We start from the raw sequence: 26,194 nt of genomic DNA on the forward strand, positions 1-26,194 counted from the left end.
TTAATTCAAGAAATGCTTTTGTATTTCTTTAAAAAAAGTTCCTTCTCAACTGAGAGCTATCACACCGACTCTGACGTCTGTGTTAGGTGAGCAGCTGCCTTTTTTATTGCAAGTCTTTTAGCTCCTGAATGAATGACAGGGGGTGGACATATTCATTATCTTTTGTGGGAGAGTTTTACATTCCATAACACTCTAAGAAGCAGTGGTTTCCATACCGATGGATATCGGTACATACTGATCGTATTATACTATATCAATACCAAACTAATATATGGTATAGAAGATGTACCGATATTTAATATGCCAAACCGGATACTGTACCTAGTATACCGATGCTATAATAGAATAGTACCAATACAAAGTTTTGTATTGAAATGATAAACCTTGCTGAGAAGTATTTGGTAGGGATTAATACTGACTCTCGAGACTTGCCTCTATGTAGCAAATTATCAAAGAGAACACTTCAGCTCATGAAGAAGGCTCAAATCACTGTCAGCAGGTCTTGCAGACAAATGTTCAAGTCATTATCCATAATTCATTCATTCAAGGAAAATAGCCTATGTTAATTCCTTTCAAAGCCCGAGTGCAGATTCCTATTTGAGCATATACTCATAGGGACTTTTAGATCAATGCCTTTATGTTCTCAAACATACAATATTTTAACATGGGCTGCGAGAACATAAATCTTACCTGATAAACACCATAGCAAATCCTTCTAAACAGCCAAAACCAACTCAGCAATATAATGTCTATCCAAGATGGTGCAACAAAACTAAAGGCATCTTAAGAAAATACCAGGAACATGGAAGACCAAGGATTCAAAACAAATTCTCACTTGCCTAAAAATGGACCTCACAAAACAAAGTTTTTTTTCATTTTCTTTTGAATGAAACAAAACAAAGTTAATTATCATGTCATGCTCATTGATCTCTGAAAGATTTTGGAGTTGCTTCAGGGAAACGTCAGTCTTCTCTGAGCCAGTGCTTGAGTAGTTTCATTTCATGACAGCCCCATGCTGATTGCATGAATGTCAAGTAAGGAAACAGGCAAAGGTATCTTCTGCTTCTGTCATTTATTCAAATAAGAATATAAGAAGGACAGCTGCCACATTTACATTAGATCAAAGTTGTTCAAACATTGTATGTAAAGCAGGAAAAAAAAAAACATATCTATCAAGCAGTAAGCCATGGTGAACCCCATTGCAAGGAAACTGGCTTGGTGTCTCATAATATTTTCCATTTTTGGCTGAACGAGTATAGTTTCATGTCAACTTCATCAAAAGCCCCTTAGTCATTTGTGAAACAATTGGGTTAACTGTATTTATTAGAAGAAGAATTCATTTGCAAGATTTGTCATGAAAAATGATCCTAGATAATTTCCAATCGATAAATTCCTGGTAACTATCAACCATTAATTGTGACTTTAATAGCTGTAGTGACTTGTAAAGCATCACAATTCAAAAGCAGCTACCTTACATTTATACATAATTCTTGCAAGTGCATCCTATTTTTGTACCTCTGGAACATAGTGATTGACTTAGTACATCTGGAAGAGCTTAGCCATTGATCAGATTTCTGAACAATAATAACTTATCATTTTCTCAGGCCAGATTGATTTGAAGCAATTGAAGTTTGGAGTCCATGAAGAATCTTAAATAGATTGTTCGAAAGTCAAAACCATGTCCCGATATGCATTAAAGTTGTATTCGTATGACAAGATTAAACCAAGTTACCTGAGCCCTATATTCTTCCAGCTGAAGAGACATCTACCAAGCAGTCCCATGTTGAAACTCTCTCCAATGCTAATGCTGCCTGCAAGGTTGATGTAAAATCATGCGACAGGAACACACGAGTGCATATCTCAACTAAAATCTCACCTCTTTATCCCAATCTGTCTGCCAAGTAATTACAACAAGGATAATGGTCTGCAGAAGAATACCACTAAGCACACCACCCCAAAGACCCTTGAGCAAAGATCATCCAATTAGACCTTTCAATACAGAACTTAGACATATGAAGAAAGAAAGAAAAAAAAGCAAAAGAAAAGAAAAAGAAGCTTTAAGAACTGCTCTCTATTTGGAAGAATAACCATGTTGCATTGATGGGTTAATTGTAATGGTCACAAACAAGCAGGTGATCACTGCTCACCTCTAAGCCCAAATTTAATTTGAAACCCATTAAGGCACCACTTGATAGCCCCACCACATAATAGCAACCAAGGTTTATGTAGGCAACTGTAGTTTGCCAACCAGCTCCAATGGCTACGCCTGAATGTTCACATAAGTAACAAGGTTCAGATGACTCACATGATCAAATGAAAGTTCAGCCAAAAGCTTAAAAGAACTCATTATGTATGAAGTGAAACTAGAACATGAAGAGAGAGCACTATGACTAATGAATCTACCTTAGGCTTTTGGGGAATCCATAATGAGCCATAAATGCCATTCACAATTCATCTTAAACTTGGGGACAGGGAAAAAGGGAGCTTCTACATGAAGCAATCAAAACAGGTTCTAAAATAAAATACCTGCTAAACAAATATAAACCACCCAAGACCCTTGATTCTAATCATCTTCTGCGAAAAACCTCTTCTAGTATGAACTAAACTCTGCCCTCATCTTGTGCTCTAATTTTGACCCAAGGAGTATAATGATGAAACTCATAACCCTAAGTAAATAAGGAATATCCTGACTGTCTATACAAATCAATATGTAATTCTACTTTAAGACATTATTGGTGGAGTGGAGTATAATAAACTCACCTGATAGAACTGGTTGTATGCTACTGAGAAAAATCGAAGCAGACAGAAATAAAGCAATTTTGCTTACTTTATCCATTACTAATATATTGTCTGTAAATAGTGCTGGAAAATCCTTTCTTGTCAGCAGAATTAAAAGCATAAATATAGTCTGCATGGTCACTGATATCATTATCACTACCAGCATCGAGAACTTTGCAGCCTTTGGACGCCCTGCCCCCAACTCGTTAGAGACCCTCACACTACCAATAGGAAACAAAGGCATGTAGTCAAGAAAACATTAAGCATATCATCAACTGCAGAAGTGATGAATAATTTAATCAAGTAAAAATGAAAGAATAATATGATGTAGGTTGCAATGATTTCCCTCACATTCTTGACAGTGCATAAAAACATGGTTCACTCAGAAATGGAACATTAGTCAACTTCATTCTCTTCCATGTCAACAATCCAACAATACCAAATAATCAAGCCCTCCCTCCAGAAAGGAGAGGAAAAGCAGGGGGTGGGGGCGAGAGAAGATGTGATAAAGTAACTACCAAGGGAGATAATAAAATGCATAAGCGATGAAGCAACTTTCTTTTTTTTCCTCCCAACCTAGGTCAAGAGCGCACCTTACAGCTGCAACAAATCCCAATGGGATCATGAAACACCATCCTTCCACATTCATGCTGTCAGCCACAAAAAAAACAACAAAAATATTTATTTTTATTAAGAAAAAGAACATTGTCCAAAAATTAGATGCAAATATAGTAGCTACGTAGAAAATGAACTTGGAAAAAATGCTTAAAAAAGAAAAAAGTGGTTGGTGGAGGCTCAATAAACTCCATCCTATCTGGAGTCTAGATTTGAATAGATTAGGAGTTCAGAATTAGGAGGAAACCATACTGTGCTATAATTAGAACATTGTCTAACAGGAAATAAAAATAAACCAAGCAAGTTTTCCATCAAAGCTAAAATGTAAAGGCTATATTCCAGCTAAACAACAGGGCAATCGAATTTTAAACATGAGTTATATTACAGTACAAGTCTATCAGAGGATAGAAATGTTAAGCCGTTATCAGTAAATTCTTCATGATAAAAATGGTTTATCTTAGGAATTTCTCATACATCAAAAAACTCAGCAGAAAAGTGAAGCAATGGTACCTTGTCAAAAAGAATGGTTCAGCTGCCCCTTTGTTTTTTCTTCTCTTTTTTTTTTGTGGAGAGGGAATATTCATTGTGAAGAACTTCTAGGATAACTACACACTTTGTTATTCGGGAAATATCAAATATTTTTATAGTATATGCGGACTTGCAGTTAAGATTCTAGGCTTCAGTCCGATTTTGAAAGCACATTAAACTGATACAATATGTAAGAAGTTATGCCATACAAAGAGTGTTATCTCTATCTCAGAATATCATCAAAAAGGTATTATGTTTTACTGTAGATAGAGAAGGCATGACAAATAGAATATGAAAAGATCAACCAGGGAAAAAATTCTGCAATATACCAGGCAGAAGATATATGCGAACAAACAGTTAAGAAGGGAAACACTTTCTGACACTAGACGTACCAAATGGAAGCAGCATCCACAGCTATTTCAGGATTTTTCAGAAGTCCCGCTAATATGACTAATACCATCAGAGTCCAATATTCCAAGCTGCATGTAAGTCATTAAAGATGAGGTTCTGAAAAATGAAAAGGTCATACAAACAAATATGATGTAAGGAATTCTGAGAGTAACAAATTTGTGCAAAGAGAAGCATACATTTTCAAAATATTCCAGGATGCCACAATGCATGCAAGTGCTCTAAGAATTTTTCATTTGTTGGTTCTATGCACTTGCTTTTCGACTGATGGAATGATCAAGGGACAGTCAAGGCACAAGGAAGATTACCTTCTCTTATTCGTACTTTTTTCCATGTAGTTTTGAGGATATCTTGGATGACATGTGAGATCTAAAAGGATATGTTATGAAAGACAAAGGACTGGCTTAAGCATAGCACAGCTAAGGCAATGATTATATCTAACAAATGCAATTGCTAAATCTCTGCTACATGAAAAAGGGAACACACTCCATGAATGTAGGAGAACTTGAAGATCCTCAGCAATAAAATTCCATTAAATTTTTAACAAATCAAAACTATCTTCCCACTTCTTATACAAACAAGACTTAAGATACCATAGGACCAGTGTTAAATCAGAAAAATTCCAACCCTCCATCTAAAATCAAATCATAACCAAGACTCTCCAAAATTTAAAAGATTAAAGTCAGGGATTACTTGTAAATTAATGGGCTTGATGCAGCTTCTTTTTTTGAGGTAAGGGCTTGATGCCAGCTTCAAAACAGCTGCTTATATGCATTAACTAGACATCCAATCATAAATTCTAGCCACTGGCGAGCTAGATAATTCACTTGCAAATAGTTTACAATCAAATAATGATCTAAAAGATTTCTTAGGGCATTTAAGAGGTTGATTAAATTTAAGCACTTTTGTAAGCGTTATTTCCTCTATCAAATGTTAGATAATGATTAATTGTTTGACTACTCTTCATATTATCTTTTCTCTTGCTAAATGATTTGGATCCACAACCCATTTATCCTTACGGGGGAGAAAACAAAATGCACATGCAAATTAAACCATCACCAGTGCTTGCTGACTATATTTTAACCACATTATTTTCTATGGTACTTGGTAAAGCTCCAAACCACAATCTTCATGATTATCCAAAATGTTCATGATCCTGTTTACTTCTATAAGAAGTCTCCTTTTTTCCCCTTGAAAAATACTAATGAAATATATTCATCCTTCATTTTATAACTTTAACTTCATCTTCTTTATTTAAAAAATTCTTCTTTAGACTACCACTTGAATATTTCACATGATACTATTTTCATTTCATAGTTGCATTTCATCGCATATTCTATCTTCTTTTTTTTCCCTGAGGTAAAAAATGGCAATAGCCATCAAATTTTATTCTTGTATCTACTTCACTTCTTATCACTCATTATTTTATTTTAATAAATTACCCTAAATCAAAAAAATGTAAAAATCAACCAAAAGTTGAAGAATCCTTGTCCTTTGATATACATCCAGCCTTGTGGAAGCTACTTCATGATTGGTTGCTACACATGAAGCCAATTTTCCTTGAATGGGAAATGTGTTCAAAGCATTATCAACACTTCTGTTAGTTCCCCCATTGGCAACCTCTCCGAATGTGTACCTGAAGCTGTATTGAGGCCACTCTAAGCAGTCCCTCACCAACAATATACATGGCTGCAATCATCTCAAATAGGACTAGTACTACGACATATTTCTGTTAGTGCTTGTCGTATGATTCCTCTGAGGTACTCATCTTAATCAAACCCCATTATCTCTGATGTCTTTGTCTTAGGTTCATCTTACCTTTCCCTTATGCAATTTCAAGCGCACTGCTTTAAAAATCTCTCTGGTTTTTTATGTCAATTGACAAATGTTTCATACCCATACATCCATGGCATCTGTCCACTTAATTATATAGAGATGCCCTTATTAGTCTCTCTAACTATTGGATAAGACAGATATTGGTAATAATATGTCAGACAAATATTGTGTACTTGCACTCTGCTTATGATGATCCAATTTGCAATCATACTAAGCTGCATTTCATACTCCGTTTGATTCAATCTGTTTTCACCAAACTTTCACAATCTAAGTTTCCTTCTATAATTACAATACAGAAATCATTCCTCTACTTTCAACAGCCAATGCTATATTACTTAAAAAGAATATGCAACAAAAAACCTCTTGATTATTAGAAACACATGCATATAGCTAGTGTAAAAGGTAAGAGCACGACCCCTTGTGCAGGGCAATCATCATGAGGAATTCCTAGTCTTTATGCTTGTCATTGCTATTCCATTCATTCCCTTGACATGGCAAACATACACATCTTCAGCACCTCAGGAATAACCCCTCTTATTATTCAATTATGTTCTTTTGCTTTAGCAATAAACAACCACAAACAGATTCTTCATTGTCACTTCCAAAAATTTGCATCAATTAATTGAGTAAAAACATAGAAACCTTCCTAGCTTGAACCCAAATCAGAGTCATTTGAAATTCATGTTATTTGTGGAACCTCTCAAAGCTTTGTATGATTCAGGTGTCATATTTGGTGAAAGTAAACACATTCTTGTATTCTTGTGTTCTCAAAACTTGAAATCTTACACACTTTTCTTTCACACCCTGACATTCTTGAGTGGGCATAGACCTCGTTAAAAGTAATGAAGATATTGTTAGAAATGAAATAAGCATAAAAAGAAGTGAGATAAGAAGAACTAAGAAACTTGTGAAAAAGCACAGACCATAGCATGACAGCTGAAGCCAAGGAAAGCCCTAAGAAATCGACCAACTCCCTGAAAGCCAACCATGAGAAACCAGTCCAGGAGTCCTTGCAGCTTCCTGAGAGAACATATACCAGCTGCCCCACATCTAAAAGAAACCAGGCAAAATTGAGAGTGATCGCAGCCCCAACCAATCCCATTTCCAATTTTATGATAAAAAGCCAGCTCAGAATCACATGAACAACCAGAACAGCTGCAGAAATCCATGCCATTGCCATGACCTTGCTTTGTGCCTGAAGGAACTTTTGAATTGGGAAATTCACTGCAAAGGCAAATAGCTCTGGAATCATCCATATCGAGAATCTTCCTGCCAATTCAGCGATCTCATCCTTCTGTCCCAAGAGCTTTAAAATTGGTGTGGCAAAAACGTATGTCATGGATAGTAGCATAGCTGTTGCTAAAAGAATTACCCATGATCTCTGCAGATAGATTCCTAGCATGCTCATTTTGCCTGCACCATAGGCCTGGCCACACAGAGTTTCTAAGGCACTCCCCATACCCAACTGCACACAAAATTTCAATGAGTATAGGCATATTGCAAAGTGAGAGATCGTGCCAGTGAAAGAAAAGCACAGAAAAAAGTTCAAAAAAAAAAAGGTTGGGCCATATCATTTTAGATTAAATGAACTAAAATTTGCATGCATGTTATCACGTAAAGAACTTGACCAACAAAAATGGTCAAGATTAATAAAGATCATACAAGAATGGAATGTGAGGCATTAATAAAAGCTTAGGGGAGAAAGTAGCAAACTTTTATTACTTGGAAAAAAAAATGATATAAGCAAGAGTTCGTACGAACTTCTTCCTTGGTACAAACTACAAAGAGGTTTTTCTCATCCGAAAAATGAGAATAATCTCAGCATACTGAAGAATTCATATTGGATGTTACAAAGAAGTTGATCCATGCAATATGTTGGTTTACATAGAAAAAAGAGTAATTAAGCCGTAGTTGACTAATGATTATAAATGACTACTAGACAATGACAAACATATGGTAACTCCAAGGAGAATAGTTTTGCAATCTTTGTTTCGGTGAGGGAAGGACTTGAGTTTAGATCTTTGATACGAACCTATAATTACTTTACCGACTGCACTAGTTGGAACCAACCCCTGAACAGTTCTGCAATCTATAAATTTAAATGATGTTAGTTCTTGTACTTTATAAATTACTATGTAGAGAAATGCAGAACAGTTAACCAAACACAGATGCAAACGCATAGCCTCTTCGAGGACTTAAGAAGGAAAAAAAGAACTCTGAAAGTCTCAAGCAATGTGACAACCCATAAAGCTAGTACTAGTCATATTCCTAGTACTGGTCACAAAAAAAAGGTACCATAGTCATTAAAACCAGAATCCAGAGTTTACAAACATGGATCTATCCAGTATCAATTTGTTTTGAAACATAGAACGGCACAAAGTTTTAGTTTGGTCCAGGGACTACCGACTAAATCATCACCATAAAAGCATGAGAGATAGAGAGGGCCAGAAAAGGGAAAATCAAAAAGCAGTTTACCATGACACCAAAACCGATGCCGGCGATGACGAGGTTCTGAATGCCGACAGCGGCGAGCTCAAGGGTGCCTATGTGGCCGACCAGTGTCTGGGTCACCGACCCCAGCGAGAACTGGAACACCGACGTCAGGATCGCCGGCCCGGCGATGTACCACACCAACCTCAACTCCCTCCACGTGTCCTCCCAACACGACCGCCTTCCCTCCTCGTCCTCCTCGCTCTTCTTCGTCGTGAGCAGAGGCAATGAAGAATCCACCGCCGGCGCCGCCATTCGTTAACGTCGGCGGTGGTGCAACTCGGAAGAGTCGCTCACCAGTCTCCTCTTGCTCTTCCAAAGAAAGAACCAACGAGGAACGCACATCTATAAATATAAGCGACGTCACGGGGCATGGGGCCCACTATGATCTTTGGTGTCAACTTGGGCCTGATAGGCGGCGCCGGGAACTTTAGTATTTATTAGATTTTGTGTTAACGGATGCCGAGATGGGCGGCGCCGGGAATCCCTGCGGTCCGCAGGTCTGCTAAAAATAAAATCCAAGGGGGCAGTACCGAGGGATAAAATGCATCGGGGTGCACAAGATGCCTAAAAAAAAAAGTTGCACGAGCCCTTCCAATTTTCCTAACAGGAAAAAAGGGAGAAAAAGTAGGCTTTTATGAGCCCGTGTACTACTGCTTTTGTGCTCAAAGGTTCAAGAAATCATGTATTCATGTGCGTTATATCAACCTTTGCAAATTACAAATGTTTTCAAACAGTATGATATAAAGAAGTTTTGAAATCTTTCGTGAAAAAATGTATTCTTTTTTTTCCATGCAAAACTACCGTTGGATGACACAATAATTACATCAAAATTTGTGCAGGCAGGTAGATAGATAGATAGATAGATAGGTGAATGAGAGAATTTAAAGCGTTTTGAAATATGCTTAGGATATGACCCAACTGTCGATGGCATAAAAGAAGATCAAATATTCTGTTGTACGAAAACTATAATTCAAATCCATATGTAATGAGACATGCGAATCTAGTTCGAAGGGTAAGAGGTACCAAATGATCAATTATGGGTGCAGTCCTCCAATAAATTTAAGTTAGCATTATTCAAGCTTAGAAATAGTGGTGTGCTCATTAGTGTGGGCCATATCTTTTGTGAAAGAAATTAGGTGGTATGGATGCAGTCCTCCAATGAATGTAAATAAGGATTACTCAAGCTTAGAAACAGCTATTGTTGATCAAAGTGAGACACCCCCTTGGCAAAGGAAATTAGGTGGCCAGTGGTCTAGCAAATCTTGGCTATAATATTGACCATGATTCTACCAATACAGATAGCCTCTTCACAACTAAGTAGATTGATTTAGCTCAAACAGATGCTTACCATGTTTCCTTCCATAGACTAATATAGAAAAAAAAAAGAGGAAAAAATATAGAAAAATATTCTTTTAGAGTTTATACACTTTGAAGATTATGCTTATAATTTTGGACGGCGTGTTTTGTGTCTCTTATTATAAGACTTGAACTCACAAAGGAACCAAAAAAATACCAGAACATGAAATGAGCAAACGGGCTCCGAGAACGGGGACTTGAAGGAGTCACCTCCCAGCGAGTTGTACTCCTCTAGCTTGAGCTCGCCCCTGGTGCCCACCCGCTCCGTCCTTTTTTTTTTTTCTCCTTCTGGATGAATCATATCTGACGAGTACGGATGCATCCAATAAAATTAAAAAACAGAATACCTCGAAATGCCAAGAGCAACTCTCCGTCACCAGCCCACAGGGTGCTATTGGGGTGGCCGGCTACACAAGAAGCCACCCAATCCACAGCCCCATTAGCTTCACGAAACACATGCTTGGCCTGAAAAGCCCCGCCATCCCTCAGCATAGTCCAAATGTCTCGCAGCAACGGGTGGGCACAACTGTTGCCCCTAGAGCCCCCTCCGGATCCAACTGATGACAATGGATGAGTCCCCCTCCAGGATAATGGATTTAGTCCGTAAGACACACCGGGCGTAACGAAGGCCCATCCAAGCGGCCCGCAGCTCCGCACCCTGAACCGATGTGTCAAAAAGTTGACTGCCCCCAGCAGCTACAATCCCGATAGATGAGTCACGAATAATAAAATCCACACCATCTCACGTACCTTCGTCCAAAACAGACTCGTCGAAATTGACCTTGAGGAAACTCGAGGTATAAGGGCTCCCAGGTGAAAAACACCATGTGGGAAACTGCCAAAGCAGAAAGGGAACCCCAGGTGTCCCAAGCTGTCAAGGTCCCTTCAACAGGTGTGATGAGATTAAGCTCCGCCACCTACACGCGGATACTCTCCACTACTAATCTCGGCGATATACTGTGCTCACCAAAGGGTTGAGCATTCCTAGCCAGCCAAATCTAGTAGGACGTGCAAATCACTCAAGCCGCTTCCTGATGCAGCAGTGGGGACTCCGAGCATCGGCGCCTGGCATGCAAGAACAGGTCCCTCCGTCCCCGAATCTCCTACGGAATTCCTGCTAGTTGCCACATCGCCCTAGCCCATGTACACTGAAACAAAGCATGGTCCACTATCTCGTCCACCCCAGAGACCCGAAATCCTCAGGCTCCGTCTATTCAGTACTGGTTTCGTTGGAAGACGGTCTCAGACCATCTTTCAGAGAAACAATGCCCAGGCTTATAGTGCTACCGAAGGATGCGGAAAAGATAACTCATCCTGACACTAGTCTTGATAGAGGTACTCCACATCCTCGTGTCTGGACCAGCATGTTCTGGTACCGGGTGGGATCGGACTCTCTCCATCAGATGCCCTCGAAAGAGCTGGACCAATCTGACTCATCCCACGTAGCCCCACCGGAGACAAGGAAATCACGTACGCGCAGGCCCACCGGGAGGGATCGGACTCGCTCCGCCTTTCCCCTGGTTCGGTTGTAAATCTAACCGAGTCCAACAAACGCGTTCTCTTCCTCTCCCCCCACCCTTCTCGCCATGGCCGAGACCTCCTCCTCCTCCTTCCCGACCGACTTCCCCACCATCGACCCCACCACCTTCGACCTCATCGTCCTCGGCACCGGCCTCCCCGAATCCCTCCTCGCCGCCGCCGCCGCCGCCTCCGGGAAATCCGTCCTCCACCTCGACGCCAACACTTTCTACGGTTCTCACTTCTCTTCACTCCCCCTCCCCTCCCTCCCCTCCTTCTTCAACGCCCCCCCGCTGCCGCCGGACCCATCCCCTCCGCCCTCCGCCCCCTCCCCTTCCTCCTCCTACGCCGCCATTGACCTCCACTCCCACCGGCTTTACTCCGAGATCGAGATCACCGGATCTTCTCCAGAGCCCTCGAAGGACTTTCTATTGGATCTCGCCGGGCCGAGGGTCCTCTACTGCGCCGACGAGGCGGTGGATCTGATGCTGCGGTCAGGGGCGAGCCACCACATCGAGTTCAAGAGCGTGGAGGCGAGCCTAATCTACTGGGAGGGGCGGCTCTGCTCGGTGCCGGACTCGAGGCAGGCGATCTTTAGGGACCGGACACTTGGGTTGGCGGAGAAGAGAGAGATGATGAAGTTCCTGAAGCTGGTTCAGCAGCATATAGGATCGGGCGACGGCGAGGGGGCAGCGGCGGCGGCGGAGGCGGCTGTCGCGATCTCGGCGGAGGATTTGGAGATCCCGTTTGCAGAATTCCTTAAGAAGCAGCGGCTTCCTCCCAAGATTAAATCGTAGGGATTGTTTTACCCTTCCCTCTCGGCATGCTCTGTGGATTTCTTCTGCTTGGGATTCTGTATATTTGCTTTAAATTGCATGATTGTTCTATTTTTTGAGATTTTGATGTGGTTCTTTCAGTCTGTTTTTGCTAAATAGACCATTTTTTTCTTACTCTTTCGATCTATTGTAATTTTTCCCACTACTATTCTTCTGTTATTTCCATGTGGCTTGAACTTATATTGCTCGTTGTATTCATTTGCTCATGGGATCATCCTTTGTTCTTTAGTGTTGATGTTATTGTTTGTTCTTATACTCTTTGTATGGCTAACCACTGTGACCTGCATTCTCTTAGGATTATTCTATATGCAATTGCCCTAGCAAATTATGATCAAGATAATGCAGAGTCTTGCAAGAAATTGATCACAACAAAAGAGGGCATTGAGAGTTTAGCTCTTTACAACTCTTCTGTTGGGAGGTAAGCTTTAAGGCTCACATATATGCTTTTTTCGGTTTATTGAGTTTTCATCTTGGACTCAACACTAAGAGATATATTTCTGAAGGGTGGAATTTTTAAAAGAAAGGTATATGATGACACTTAGCGTAAAGTAACTCAAATGCTAAATATATTTCTGATTTGCATGTACTGAGATGCCTCTTCAGATTTATCGGAAAAAGGTATAACTAGCCAATCTTTTACAGCGCTTTCTGAAGTTGTCCATATATTGATGATATTGCCACCACCATTACATCAAACATGTTGAACTGGAAATGCGATGCTTATTTTCCATTTATCTTGAACATATTTGTTGGAGGGGAAAATTGGCGGCTTCATTCATTTGCTTCCTCATTGGTTTAGAATCTGCGAACTTGTTCCATATTGTTTTGGCAAATGTTGAGGCTTTATTTATATAGATGAAATTTATTGGTCAAGTATATGTGCATCCAAATAGCAGCATGTATGCCCCTAAACAATGAGCAACAATGAATGAGCAAAGCTTCTATTCCTGACGTGATAGATCATTGTCCATCTTCCCAAGAGAATGAGCTCAAGTGAGTTTCGATTTTGATTCTTAAGTCTGGGGTATTAGGGCTCCAAGACATCCTTTCAAGATTTTGCAAGTGGATACCCATATCTTTGGAGCTTCTGAATGCAAATGCAAGTTCCTCAGCATCTCATGTAGTTTAAGTTTGGTAGTCAAGCTAACTCACCTAGTTATCGTGGAGCAACACCGTGCAAGAGCTTACTAACATGATCAACATGGTGCTTAAAGAAGAACTTCACACAATCAAAGAGTTTGCTGGAGACACTTCATGTGACCTGGAAGCATTATATGTCAGTTGGCAATGCTTTTGCAGTCGGAACTTTTTGTATGCTTTGGTTCTCTTAGAACTCCTAGAGTATAGAAATGCTTGAAGTCTATTTTGAATGAGAGACATTAGCAGGACCTCTAATGTGGGTATTCAGTAAGTTATAACTCCACCCACCTCCTCTCCCACCAAAAAAAATATGTTGTAAAGGATCATGTTGGTACTAGGTTTTAAAGATGTTTGATATCTTTGTTCATTGTTGTCCTTTGGAATGGTGAAACATTCAATAAAATTATAGCAAAATTAGCAACTAATCAGAAATATCAATTTCTTCATATGATATTTTTAATATTGTACTTGCAAGCTTATCATGCCTCCACTAGATTTGGGACTTGAACCACATAAACACACCCCGTGAGGTCAACAGATTGCTGTAAAGAACAATTTGAGTGGCACTACTTGGCATGAGTTAACTTACACTTCCAACTTGGTGGCTCAAATAAAAATTAAATTCTGCATAATGAGAACCTGACAATGTCAATATGCTTGAAGTTGGGTTTTGTAAATGAGAAAACAATATTTAGGAATAACCAAATATTGGTTGGCCTTAAAATAAGGGATGCACAATGGATGGGTCTGGGCTGGGGTATCCAAAATTTTCCATATGATTGGCCCATCACCTTGGCATAAACGATGTAAAACAAGGTTCACCGCATCGTACCGAACTAGGCAGTATGGGGTGTACCGTACCATATCAATTCGGTACCGATATGCAGTATGGGGGGCGTACTAACACTCGGTAAGTTGAACCGGCTCCATACCGTACCGTACCAACACAATGAGTGTGGCACCGGTATGCAGTCCAGTACTAAGACGACGTACATTGATGTAGAGTTTGATCTATTAGTTAGGCGCCAATCTTTATGCATGCCTACTTAATTCTTGTTCGGCAAAGATTACAATCAATATTAGCTAACCTTGGGTTATGAATTTCAAGCTTTTGATATTGCTAGCTACCTTCTTTCATTGTGACCGTATTTCATTCACATCACCAAGAAGGCTCCTTTTAATTCTAGCTTTCAATTTCTTTCTTACTCTCTGAAATCGTGCCAGGTTTCCTAATGCAGTAAGTGCATTCATCTATCCTATGTATGGCCATGGAGAACTACCTCAAGCCTTCTGTCGTTGTGCTGCTGTTAAAGGTGCTCTTTATGTAAGTATTTCTAATTTGCTGATGTACCATCTTTGAAGTTGCTTGTCTTGCCTGTCTGTTGGACTTTTTGTCTTAAGAAAAATAACTGAAAGACTATCTGTCAAACATTTAATTTTTGAGAAGTGAGAAATTTCTAGTCTTTTGGCAGCATCTTGTTGTTGAGGCAATTTAGAGTCTATATTTACTGAATTTCTTACTGCATCTAATTGTCCTAATATTTGGGCCACCTTTTGTTTTTTTCCATGGCCACTTGAAGTTTCTCTGTTTTTCAGATGACGTATAGTCCGAGTCTTGATCTTTTTCCCCTTTTTGTGTGTGTGTATATGCAGGTTTTGCGGATGCCAGTTGTTTCCCTTCTTATTGACAAGGTACGACAACAACTATCTCGACATTTCAATTACCACAGTTGTTGTACCTATCATTTTCAGAAGTGATGTATACTAAATAAAAGCTTCTTAGACTTATATGTTTCATGAACCTCTTTAACCATATTTATAGCCATCCTGGCATAGGGCATGTTGAGTTTGATTGTCAACAATAACATAACCTAATGAAAAATGCTATAAGGCCTCAACCCTATCATCAAACTTCTTCGCTGCACCACTGGCAAACCATGTGGCATGGGGGGATTTGATGCTTCATACCAGAAATCCTTCATGAATCATGCCAACCCTACAAATTGCACCAATCACCTCATGCCATGTGGGATGCCAGGGTTGCAGAGGAAATTTTTCTATTAGGATTGGGTCCCATAACATTATGCTAAACTGATGGGATATCAATGCTACCAAACCACTTGGTTGTGAGTTGTGACCTTTCAAAAATTAAATTGTCTTGATATTCTAAATCTGACTGCATTTTGTTATGCTTTACCTAAACTATGTTTTGAACAAGATAAAGCATATACAGTAATTTTCACCGACATCTGTTTGTGGCCCAACTCTGTATTTCATCGATTTATATCCATCAACCTTAATTTCTACTGTTCTTTTGGGGATCATAATGATGTGTGCTAGGTATAGTTGACAAGAATTCTATCATATTACTCAGGAAAGTGGACAGTATAAAGGTGTTAGACTGGCATCTCATCAAGATATATTTAGCCATCACCTGGTAATGGAACCATCATTCCAAGTTCCATCTTCAGTCGCACATTCAAATATTGTAGGTGAAGGTTTGAACGCCTCAAATTTAACTGGGTATGTTGCACGAGGAGTCTGCATAACCAGTGGTCCCATACAGCAAGGGTCATCAAATATTCTGGTGGTTTTCCCTCCTAAATGTAAGATCTACACCCCTTTATATTTATGTTTTCTTATGTACGCATGCATTTCCATACATATATATCTCTCTCCCCCCCTGTAGTTCCTTTTCATCTGGAATTTTTTCTTGAACTGCATAATTACTAATTTGGTCCGAGATTTTAACTGAAAAGTTCTCTTGATATAGCACTACACTCTGAGCAGCTGACAACTGTTCGAGCACTTCAGTTAAGCAGCAATGTAGCAGTTTGTCCTTCAGGATTGTAAGTTTTTTCACCTCCCTAAAAGAAAATTACACATCTTTTAGCTTGTTCAAAGCATAACTTTTGCATAATTTTATGTAAGAATTCACGTGGAAAATGGCAAATAAATAATTTACGGAAATGACATGCTTCACATACTTACATGTTCTACTGAGTAATGATTATATCTGCATGGGAGTACTCTAAAATGGAAAAGCTAATGCATTTTAGAACTGTCCCAAGTCTGTACTAGGAATTCAGTCATTTGTGTTTCTTTTGTTTCAGGTTTGTGGTGTACCTTTCAACACCATGTGATGATGTCATTTTAGGAAAGGAATATGTATGTGCAGCCATGAATGCTCTTTTCATTGTTCAGAACTCAGACATCTCCAAAGGTGGTATATCAACAAATGATGAAGGTACGGGAGAAACCAGGCCAACCCTCCTTTGGAGCAGTGTGCATGTTCAAGAGCTTACACAGGTATATTCTTTGACCATCAACTTTTAATTCTGTGAGACAGAAGTTGGTTTGCATAAAAAAAAGGGAATAACAACTGGTGTATGTACAAACAAAATTTGGGGGTAACTATTCCTAACAAAAAAGAAAAAAAATACCTGTGGATGGTTATATCTGCAAACACCGCATGCTTAGATTTTCATCTGGCACTTTTCCTTCTTTTCATTTTGACAAAATTTGTCTACTATTGCAGGCTTCATTTAGTGCTGTATTTTCGTGCCCCATGCCCGATGAGAATCTTGACTATAGAAAGATACTGGAATCAACAAAACAGGTACTTTACCTTCTTTTTTTTTTTGAATAAGGGGGAAGGACCCCAAAAATTACATCATCCAAGCATTAGTACAACCCATTGCATCTTGCTGAACCAATAAGGCAAGGCTATGGTTAACGACATCCATCCGTAGAAATGCATCATTGATATCAACGGCATGACCAGCCAATCAATCAGCTGGTTGGTTTCCCTCATGGCAAACATGTGAAACCTGAAAGAATTGTAGGCCGTCGATCATTTTCTGTTAGTAGCGAAGGGTGATACCAAATTCATCTGTATTATTTCACTTCCTACCACCTTAAATTGTTTCCATGTTACTGTCTTGTCAGAGGACTATGGCACTAAATCCAATAACTTTGCTTGAATGTAACTTATTCGCCAAGACCTTCAACTATCTTAAATTATGAATGCTTGATGATATGTTCATTCGGCATTCCCAGTGTTCTGGTATGCTGTTCCATTTAACTTGCAATCCAGATTCAAATTGGTTGGCTTCAGTCATCTGTGAGGAGACAGCAAATACATATGTTTTGGCTATCTGTGTCAATAGGCTGGGAAAAATAATGAGAAAAGAATTTATCCAGAGATGTCTTACTACATTTTCAGATAGAAAACTTTGAAACAGAATATTAAGAAACTAATATTTTTCTTCATGGCCATATAATTATTTTTAGCATAAATTCTGACTAGATTTTGGTTCTCTGTTTTGTATGTGGCAGCTATTTACCAATATGTACCCACAAGAAGAATTTTTCCCTAGGCATTCAGCATCAGAAAATGCTGAAGATGAGAGTGGTTTATCCGAGTGATCTGTATCTTGTGAGGCAACTAGAGGTTGATGGTTTTTTTTCCTCTACGGGCATTCTATTCGCATGGTCTCTCGGTGTACCAAATGAGGGGCACTGAAAGGACTATCTACCATTGATGTACTATTGGTGTGGATATAATGTTCATATTTCACTGTCATGCCAATGCTGCTGCAATTATAATTTGCCCCCTTAAGTTTCAGCTGATTTGAGTTGTCTGACACTGCACTAATGTCCGGGTTACTCAATGAGCCTGCTGCATAACATGGAACTTGTATTACTTGGTAAGAGTTACACAGACTGCTGCTATCTTGAAAAAGCTTGTACCTGGCGCTGCCAACCTGAAAATCTTCTAAATTTCTTTCCTTTTCCTTGTCTGAATTGTTGATAAAGTTGGATGGACCATTGTCTTATCCTGTACCACTTGAAATATATAAAGAATCCTTTTCTTTGAATATGAAGTTTAGTTCTGCATTTTGAGAACAATTGTTAGAGTTTCAATATTGTTAGCAATCTGGTAAATAAGTGGCTCATGAGGAATGAAAAGAAACATTCTCTAATTGATCTCAACGTCTATAATACTCATTCATATTCCACAGCCGAGGAAGCATCGTCTTTTATTCTAATGAAACCTGGAAGAGATTTTTCTTGAGGAATGGAGCTGAGGTCATTTGATGTCAAGGGAAGCTAAACCTCCTACTGCAATGAACTTCCACCGGTGATAACCAGGCGCATTGGAGATCCCTAGTTGAAGTTCAAGCACAAGGTGGAAGCTCAGACTTTCCAGAGTGCTGCAAGCGACTCAAAGTATGCAATTGGTCAACATCAAGGTCACAGATGATCGAGCACTGGCCATACTTATCCTAGCATATCACAAGGCTCCACCATTGGTGCGTGCATTTCATCAAAGAAAATATCAAACAAATGCTTGACTGAAATTAAGATTACTCACCACTTTACACTGTGCATTGTATAATGATATGGATTGGTTGGCTGTGGACTGATGGGCATCAACAATTGTCCAAGTGCAGAGCTGTACACCCTTTCATCATGGGTAATGCACCAAACCTCTAACCTCCCCAGCATCCAACACAACCATCAAAAAGGGGTTAAGGTGGGAGCAGGAGACTCCAAAGAACCAAGGCTTGCTGCCATGGCATCACTTCATTCATGCATGTTCAAATGCAAGACAAATATGCTCCAACCGTTACATTAAAAATGCGAAAGAACAAAAGAAAAAAAAGGGGGAAAAAAAATCACAAGCAGCCTGCAATCAAGCTGAACTTTTTAATGAACTTCTTCCGATTGCAGTTAAGCATCTCACTTAAGCTACAATCCATGTTCTTCTGCTTCACCAACTTCTGTTGGACCTCCAGACTCTTCTTCAGACCATGCCGAAAGAATTCAGGATAATCTGCTGCCTCACTAATTCCCCTCCCCATCTCTTCTACCAAGAATCTGATTCTGGGCTCCAGAGAATTTTTGATGCTCTTGATTAAAACAGGAGGATATGTGGCCACCATCACTGCAATTTGTTCATGGTAAAACCCACAACTCTTTAAGAAAACTAAATTGGGTCTCAAAACTTTATTCACATCTCTGCATAGTACCTCTGGAAAATTGAGAACCACCCTTTGAAGATCAAACTCATTTAAGCCTATGAATTTCAGAAACTCCGTTGTGGGCTGGAGCCGTTTCTCAACACTGTAACCCATAATGAACGGGTTCTTTGCCAAAATTTTACCAATCACACCTTCTTTATTTAAGTCCTAAGCCTGCAAAGAAATCTACAATCTGAGAAAATTTAGTCTCAATGCTGTAACTAATGAGCCTTGGGTTGAGTAACAGCAACTTACCCAGTTGCTTTTCAGAGACTCCCATTGCTTGGAAGAAGGCTAGTAGCGAGCAGAGCTTCTCTTCTACACTGCGGGCAAGTATGTGGGAAACTTTGGCTGGCCAGAACCACTCCACCAGGTTTTGTTCCCAAGGCTGTGAGGCATTGGACTGTAGGTACAAGCTTCTCATTCAAGCCCAGAGTGAGGATCCTGGGGCACTTGGAAACAACACAGGTAAGTTTCCTCTCTTGAATTCCGATACTCTTCCGAGTAATTCCAGTTCTCACAGGCTCTCTCTCCATCAAGGAACTCTAGCCGCTTGCATCTTTTGAACATTTTCTGCATGCTTCCATCGATGAACCCTTTCTCTCTAAGGAATCCCATAATACTAATCTTCTGGTTGCTGCTCCTTTCCATGGTTTCTAAATGACACTGAATAAAATTAATGTTGAATACATGCAAGTCTATACCAAAATGGACTAGCAACTACGAGATAGAATAAACTATGGAACACAAAAAGACAACTAAATTGTGGGAGAAAATCAGCTTCTTTCCACAACCAAAGGTGGTGTTTAAAGCCAAAATCTTAATCTGCTTCCACAAATCAGACAAATGAGTCAACAAGAAAACCAGTAGCTCAGATTGGAAGAACCAAGGGATGATTGCTGTTATGAAGAATACCAAATGAGATAATAAGGTCTCCTTCACCTTGCAAAGTAAGAAATCACCAAATTCTCTCTCTCTCTCTCTCTCTCTCTCTCTCTCTCTCTCTCAAGAACACTACTTTTTAATCCTCTTTTTTTCTGGTACTACCCATGCTTTCTAAAACATGACAATTTGCACAAGTTTTGGGTTTGAATACTTGCAACTAAAATCTGATATGGGCTCTTCTCAAAACAGGTCATTGGTGTTGTCCCACAGATAGTAGACAGAAACGGATACACAATTCTCCTAGCTTACAAATAAATCATGTTGGGAGTCCATAATCTCTCAACTTGAATAGTGTTCCTTTAAATGATATTAAAAAGATAGAATTAGAAAAGAAAACAAGGGAATTAGTCCACCAACATGAAAAGGGGAATTAAACTAAAAAAAAAACTCACCTTCTTGGTAAGAATCTCCATTTCAACCAAAGCTGCTGCCTGAACCCATGGCTGAAACTTTTGGTTCTCACCTTTCACAATTGCTGACAAGATAAATTGAACGAGGCCTTTATCCCCTTTCATCAGCTATCCCCGTTCTCATCAATTTTTATTATGACCATATTACCCTCGCATTACACTTTCTCTCCCGTATAAATATACCCTCGTAATGGGTAATTCAGTCATTCCAGAAATCTCCGCAATTTTATTCCTTCCCTAAACCCTCGCCCCTTCTCTCTCGGAGGAGGAAAGCAAAGGAGTAACAGCAATGCAAGCTAGGGTTAGGGTTTCCAAACTTTTCTGCTGGAATGTTTCCCATTTGCCCAAGGATTCGATCTTGGAGAGATCTTCGCCCGGGGCTCTCCTCCTTCGTTCTGTATCCAATACGCATTTCAGCACCAGCCCCAATAGGCCCATGAGGGGTGAAAGAAGAAGAGAGGACCCCTCGGAAGATCTCTTCCTTAAAAGTCTCAATTTTGGGGACGATGGTGAGGAGGAGAGGACGGTGAATACGAGGCCTTTGAGGGGGGAGAGGAGACTGGATGGTGGATCCGGAGATCTCTTCCACGGGCTCAAAGATGAGGATAAGATTCTGGGTAGAGGCCGCCGAACTCCGGAGAGCCGAATCCCTGAAAGGCCCATGAGGGGAGAACGGAGAGAAGATTCTGGCTATTCTCGCCAGAGGTTCAGGAATCATGGTGAAGATTATGAGGAAAATTTTGGAATTCCGGGACCAAAATCGGCGTCTCTGTTCTCCGATGGACCCAAGAGTGAAGAGAAAAACAAAGAATCAATCGACACTGGTGATCAGTTGAAAGATTCCGCTGAGATAGAGAAAGGTGGTGATAAGACTGGAGATACCCTCTTCAAAAAACTGAATCTTGGTGATGCAGGCCGTGGTGGAAAGGTGGAGGAAGCTCCTCAGAAGCAAACGAAACAATCATATGGACCTGACTCCATGGTGCCCAAGTCCCAATCGGAAGATGCCGATGAAATTTTCAAGGAGATGAAGGAGACGGGGCTCATCCCCAATGCAGTTGCCATGCTTGATGGGCTCTGCAAAGATGGATTGATTCAAGAAGCAATGAAGCTATTCGGGCTAATGCGTGAGAAGGGAACAATCCCTGAGGTTGTGATTTACACGGCGGTTGTAGAAGGGTTCTGCAAGGCAGCAAAGTTTGATGATGCAAAGAGGATTTTCAGGAAGATGCAGAAGAATGGGATCATGCCGAACGCTTTTAGCTATGCGGTTCTGATTCAGGGCTTGTGCAAAGGGGGGAAATTGGAGGATTCTGTTGAGTACTGCATGGAGATGTTGGGTGCCGGGCATTTACCAAATGCGGCAACCTTCACCGGTTTGGTTGATAGGTATTGCAAGGAGAAGGGGGTGGAGGAAGCTGGGAGCCTGGTAAGGACTTTGAGGGAGAGAGGTTTTGCTATGGATGAGAAAGCTGTTAGAGAGCATTTGGACAAGAAAGGCCCATTCTCTCCAATGGTTTGGGAGGCCATCTTTGGAAAGAAGAACTTGCAGAGACCCTTTTGATCTCATCCTGGGATTAATTGGTGAGTGCAACCTTTAATCTAGTTGCTACTGATGTGCTCTTCTTGATGTTGTTCTCTAATGTTTGGTACAATATCAGATGTGCAAATGACTCTACTGAAGAGTATTGATGACAATCATATTGCATCTCTGTATTGTCAATGGATGCTAGTCAATGTGATGGAGAGAGCTGGAATTATGGAAATTATGAGATAGAAAATGAGAAACTTCTCTTTTAACAGATTTTTGAAAAACTTGTCGTGTTTTCTTTGTTCCAATACCTGTTGCTGGCTTGTGCTTTTAATTACCTCCATGATGATGTTCAACTTTTATTTCACTTATGAAACTACTTTGATGCCACCCATTCTCTTATGATGAGAAGTATTCAAGGTGTTTAATTTCCCCCCAGAATATGAAATGCAGATATATTATTCTAAATTAAATTGAGAAACTTGTGGCAAAAACATCGAATTCCTTAAATTATTCAGTTAAAAAAATGACATGCTTGCAATTATCAGCCCTAGTAATTTATGATCATTGAAATGCTAGTGCGTTAAGGTAATCATGTAATCACTATCACCTGGTCTCCTGTATATTGGTAAAAAAGTTGGCTTTGTGAGTCACTTTTGACCACTTGATTCCTCCAAAGGCTGGTCTCCCCCTTCAATGCAACTCCTTTACATCTTTGTATTTCTATCTTATATTAATTATCATCGTGTTGCAATAGATGTAAGCTGTAGTTATCTTCCACCAAAACAGCATTGCAATTTGTAATGATGTTCAATATTCCTTGAGATCAAGTAAGGGTAAGCTAAATACTTTGGATTTTTACTTACAAAACCATAATGACATTGAATTTTACTGACTTTGAAATAATATCTTACCGTTGTTTGATAATTTATGCAAGTTGAGAGACACTTGTTTTAAAATTTGAATACTTGTATCAAGATTTAAATTTTATGGGACAAGGTCATCTTGGTTTTTCAATAGAATAAGATGCCCCGCCGTCCCGCCCTATCGCGACACTTGGGATGGGGGATGTTCTAAGATGCACCAATCTGGACGCTAGGATGATGATGAGACGATCTTGTCCTAACACTTCAGTTGCTACCCCATTCTAATATCCCTTGGGATGTCATACCAAGATCTAAAACCATGATTTATAGCATTCTTATTAGTGTCTCCTATATTTACAATTCTGCCATCTAATGAGTGCCTTTAAGGCTGTCTCCTCGATGCTAATAATTGTAACTAGCACATTCATCTTTATACTTACAATATTATCAATTTTCGACACAATCTCAAATAAAAACTATGATGCCAATTTGCTAGCAACAATAATGGCTGATCCAGTTCTCTCTACTCCTATTTAGCTCGTCCAAAAGTGCCTGCCTGATCATCTGGCCCATACATAAGTAGGCCAGAATAAGTTTGTCATTCAATTCCTTAAAGATCACTGCATATGCAAATTCACCTCTCCAATGATCTAGAAAGACTTTCTTGATGTCACTGTATGAAAAAAAAACAAATTCTAGTTTCACTAATGCAATGGAAGTTGCATGATCACTTTAACATAATTCCAAGGGGAACCATTTCCATCTTTGTGGCGTTTTCTAGATTCTCTTTCTTGGCCTTTTTTTTAGCTTCCCCACTGAAAAAAACCTCTTAAGTTTCCATGTGATAATCTTCTTTACATACTATACCAGTCTGCCATCTTCCAAAATTTGATATTCCATATTACCTATAGCCATATCCAAATTTGATAATATTCAATTGCCTAGCATGATCCTTTGCTTGCCGAATATGATATTTTTCATTTGATTTTATTTCTCTAAATTATTTTCCACTTTACTCCTTTAAATACACTCTGTATATCATCCATCCCTTTACAACAAGCCTATCTTGGCAGTTGGCATTACCAAAATTGAGGCAATCGACTAATCAATGGACCCAGCCAGACCCTTTGACCCAAGGTTTTATGTGCTGTCTGTTGGTGTTCTTCCCACCTAGCATTAGTAAAACGCATGCCATGTAATGCCAATGTTTGGCTCACTGGAAAATATGGATACTAATTCTGCATGGCTTGAGGGTGGTTAGATCAGCTATCATGCCATGTACTGGTCCAACACTGGCATGATATGTGCCATACATCATGGATTGGTACAGGCAGCACATCTATCCATCCTTTGTTTATCTGTTGCATCGGGCCCACAAAATTATAGAACTACTCCTAGAAGCTAGAAATAAAAGATGCTTGTAACCTAGGCTATTTATTTCTGCTCTAATCCAATCTATCAGCAAAACAAGTTATTATCTGCTAATAATCCTCCCTTAATCGAGAACATCTACAGCGATCACCACCACTACCACCAATAACAAAGTTAAGCATGTACAAGTAAGATTTATTCCCTTCTTTATTACTACATAACACTAGGTTGCAATGGAACTAAGCAATTCATGAACAGCTTAGGCTCAGTTTGATGACATGCTTGTTGAAGTTGTTCCACTAGGAAGTGAATAAAACCGAAACATATTTTATTGTTCGACTCATAAAAGACCAAGCTCGAACACTTTGGGCTCACAAAAATAAATAGAAGTCTGTCTTGGTTTGATAATGAGCTTGTTTGATCCATTTAATTAACAAGACGAGCTTGAACATGTGTTGTCAAGCTCAACATGTGCTTAGATACCTCTTTGGTATAAAGAGGAATCTGAGGGGCTCACTACTTGGCTTGACTTGGCTTGTTTGCACCACTGAGCGACACCCAAAGAACCTAAACACTCTCCATAATGAAGTGCTAGCTCTTAAACTTCCAAAATAGCCGCAACATTTAGTGACTTCTTACCAGGTTCTTTTTACCAATACCATCATTCTGCTCCATGGTTGCAACATCAGTTGCAACTTTCAGAAAAGGGACCAAGAAGAAAGTGGGAGTTAATATATGATCATTGATAGGAGTGATTGTACCATTTGAGAAATTAGAGATGCAGCCATCACCTCTGGCTGATGGCATTGCATGCTCTACTTTCCGTTGGATCACCGAAACTCTTTGAACATCCTTAAATAAATTCTTTGCTTCCATATATCCTGAGATAATATGCTGTATATAGTTCACATCCTATATGTTATTCTAGCTCAATTCATTGCTTTTTCCACCATTCTCAAACTGAAAAAAATAGTTACAGAATAATTTTTAGGTCATTCTGCTTTTAATTGGTGAATTTTCTAGATAAAGTACTGATATGTGCATTGTTTTCTTCAGATGCTTCAAGCATTTTTTGCCTTATACTACGGCTAATTAGATTCCAAATAGGACAGGCTTTTAGAGCCACTGACATATCTTTGGTTTCTAATATTCTTGTCATGTTTAGAGGTGGGCTTTCAAAATTGACCACTTATTTTCTTGTTGCAGGCTTTTAGAAGTCTCCTATCATCAGTTTGGATCTTCATTGCTTTATTTTCATACTGTTTGGTCTTATGGAAGCTATAGCATTCAGTGTCTCCAAGTTCATGCTCCCTGGATTCTCAGTGGCTTGAAAATCGTGTAAAAGCTGCTAGCAGTTGATTGTCTGGTTCTTTTATTAGATCAATTTTCCATCCCATCACGATTGTAGTCTGAATTTTGAAAATATGACCATTGCTTAAATCTGATATGTCACTACAGAGCCACTTATCTGTGAATACAGGTTAGAACTGTACTTTCTCTATATATTTTTACTTTCTTGTCTTACGGGCATATCAAA

At 39.5% G+C, this 26,194-nt stretch overlaps 3 protein-coding genes and 1 long non-coding RNA gene across 5 annotated transcripts; 2 read left to right on the plus strand and 2 right to left on the minus strand.

Annotated features, from left to right (window-relative positions):
* Positions 1 to 817: 817 nt before the first annotated feature.
* On the minus strand, positions 818 to 8,987 carry LOC103711853 (protein DETOXIFICATION 33-like). 2 transcript variants are annotated; one of them, XM_008798159.5, is made up of 9 exons: positions 8,641 to 8,985; positions 7,089 to 7,630; positions 4,314 to 4,400; positions 3,372 to 3,428; positions 2,761 to 2,999; positions 2,148 to 2,266; positions 1,877 to 1,963; positions 1,733 to 1,811; positions 818 to 1,065 (listed from the first exon to the last, which is right to left on the minus strand). In XM_008798159.5, the coding sequence occupies exons 1-8, from the start codon at positions 8,908 to 8,910 to the stop codon at positions 1,740 to 1,742; spliced, it is 1,473 nt and encodes a 490-aa protein (XP_008796381.1). In that variant the 5' UTR covers positions 8,911 to 8,985; the 3' UTR covers positions 818 to 1,065; positions 1,733 to 1,739. The 2 variants fall into 2 exon arrangements, with proteins under 2 accessions (XP_008796381.1, XP_088562470.1); XM_088706344.1 differs by lacking the exons at positions 818 to 1,065; positions 1,733 to 1,811 and having other exon boundaries at positions 1,877 to 1,989; positions 8,641 to 8,987.
* Positions 8,988 to 11,505: 2,518 nt separating this feature from the next.
* REP (Rab escort protein) lies at positions 11,506 to 18,394 on the plus strand. The gene is made up of 9 exons (XM_039120792.2): positions 11,506 to 12,325; positions 12,664 to 12,786; positions 14,733 to 14,832; positions 15,162 to 15,200; positions 15,883 to 16,114; positions 16,282 to 16,357; positions 16,622 to 16,817; positions 17,047 to 17,127; positions 17,847 to 18,394. The coding sequence occupies exons 1-9, from the start codon at positions 11,601 to 11,603 to the stop codon at positions 17,934 to 17,936; spliced, it is 1,662 nt and encodes a 553-aa protein (XP_038976720.2). The 5' UTR covers positions 11,506 to 11,600; the 3' UTR covers positions 17,937 to 18,394.
* On the minus strand, positions 16,448 to 17,060 carry LOC148700551 (uncharacterized). Its single transcript, XR_015970980.1, has 2 exons — positions 16,952 to 17,060; positions 16,448 to 16,846 (listed from the first exon to the last, which is right to left on the minus strand). It is a non-coding gene; the product is annotated as an uncharacterized LOC148700551 (long non-coding RNA).
* Positions 18,395 to 21,093: 2,699 nt separating the features above from the next.
* Positions 21,094 to 26,194, plus strand: LOC120107506 (uncharacterized). The gene is made up of 2 exons (XM_039120799.2): positions 21,094 to 22,473; positions 25,864 to 26,194. Exon 1 carries the CDS (start codon positions 21,179 to 21,181, stop codon positions 22,451 to 22,453), a length of 1,275 nt encoding a protein of 424 aa, XP_038976727.2. The 5' UTR covers positions 21,094 to 21,178; the 3' UTR covers positions 22,454 to 22,473; positions 25,864 to 26,194.

This window comes from Phoenix dactylifera, chromosome 11 (assembly GCF_051530095.1).
Source record: "Phoenix dactylifera cultivar Ajwa chromosome 11, Ajwa_hap1_PhDact_Kaust_v1.1, whole genome shotgun sequence".
NCBI classification, from domain to species: Eukaryota; Viridiplantae; Streptophyta; class Magnoliopsida; order Arecales; family Arecaceae; genus Phoenix; species Phoenix dactylifera.

What these genes read in the sequence shown, in the direction of transcription:
- LOC103711853 (XM_008798159.5), bottom strand. Translation starts at nt 8,910, where the DNA reads ATGGCGGCGCCGGCGGTGGATTCTTCATTGCCTCTGCTCACGACGAAG. An exon ending in GCATCGGTTTTGGTGTCATG is followed by an intron (nt 7,631 to 8,640) that starts GTAAACTGCTTT and finishes TTTTGTGTGCAG; the next exon opens with TTGGGTATGGGGAGTGCCTT. An exon ending in GTGGATGCTGCTTCCATTTG is followed by an intron (nt 3,429 to 4,313) that starts GTACGTCTAGTG and finishes TGTGGCTGACAG; the next exon opens with CATGAATGTGGAAGGATGGT.
- REP (XM_039120792.2), top strand. Translation starts at nt 11,601, where the DNA reads ATGGCCGAGACCTCCTCCTCCTCCTTCCCGACCGACTTCCCCACCATC. An exon ending in CTTCCTCCCAAGATTAAATC is followed by an intron (nt 12,326 to 12,663) that starts GTAGGGATTGTT and finishes GCATTCTCTTAG; the next exon opens with GATTATTCTATATGCAATTG. An exon ending in CTGTTAAAGGTGCTCTTTAT is followed by an intron (nt 14,833 to 15,161) that starts GTAAGTATTTCT and finishes GTGTATATGCAG; the next exon opens with GTTTTGCGGATGCCAGTTGT.
- LOC120107506 (XM_039120799.2), top strand. Translation starts at nt 21,179, where the DNA reads ATGCAAGCTAGGGTTAGGGTTTCCAAACTTTTCTGCTGGAATGTTTCC.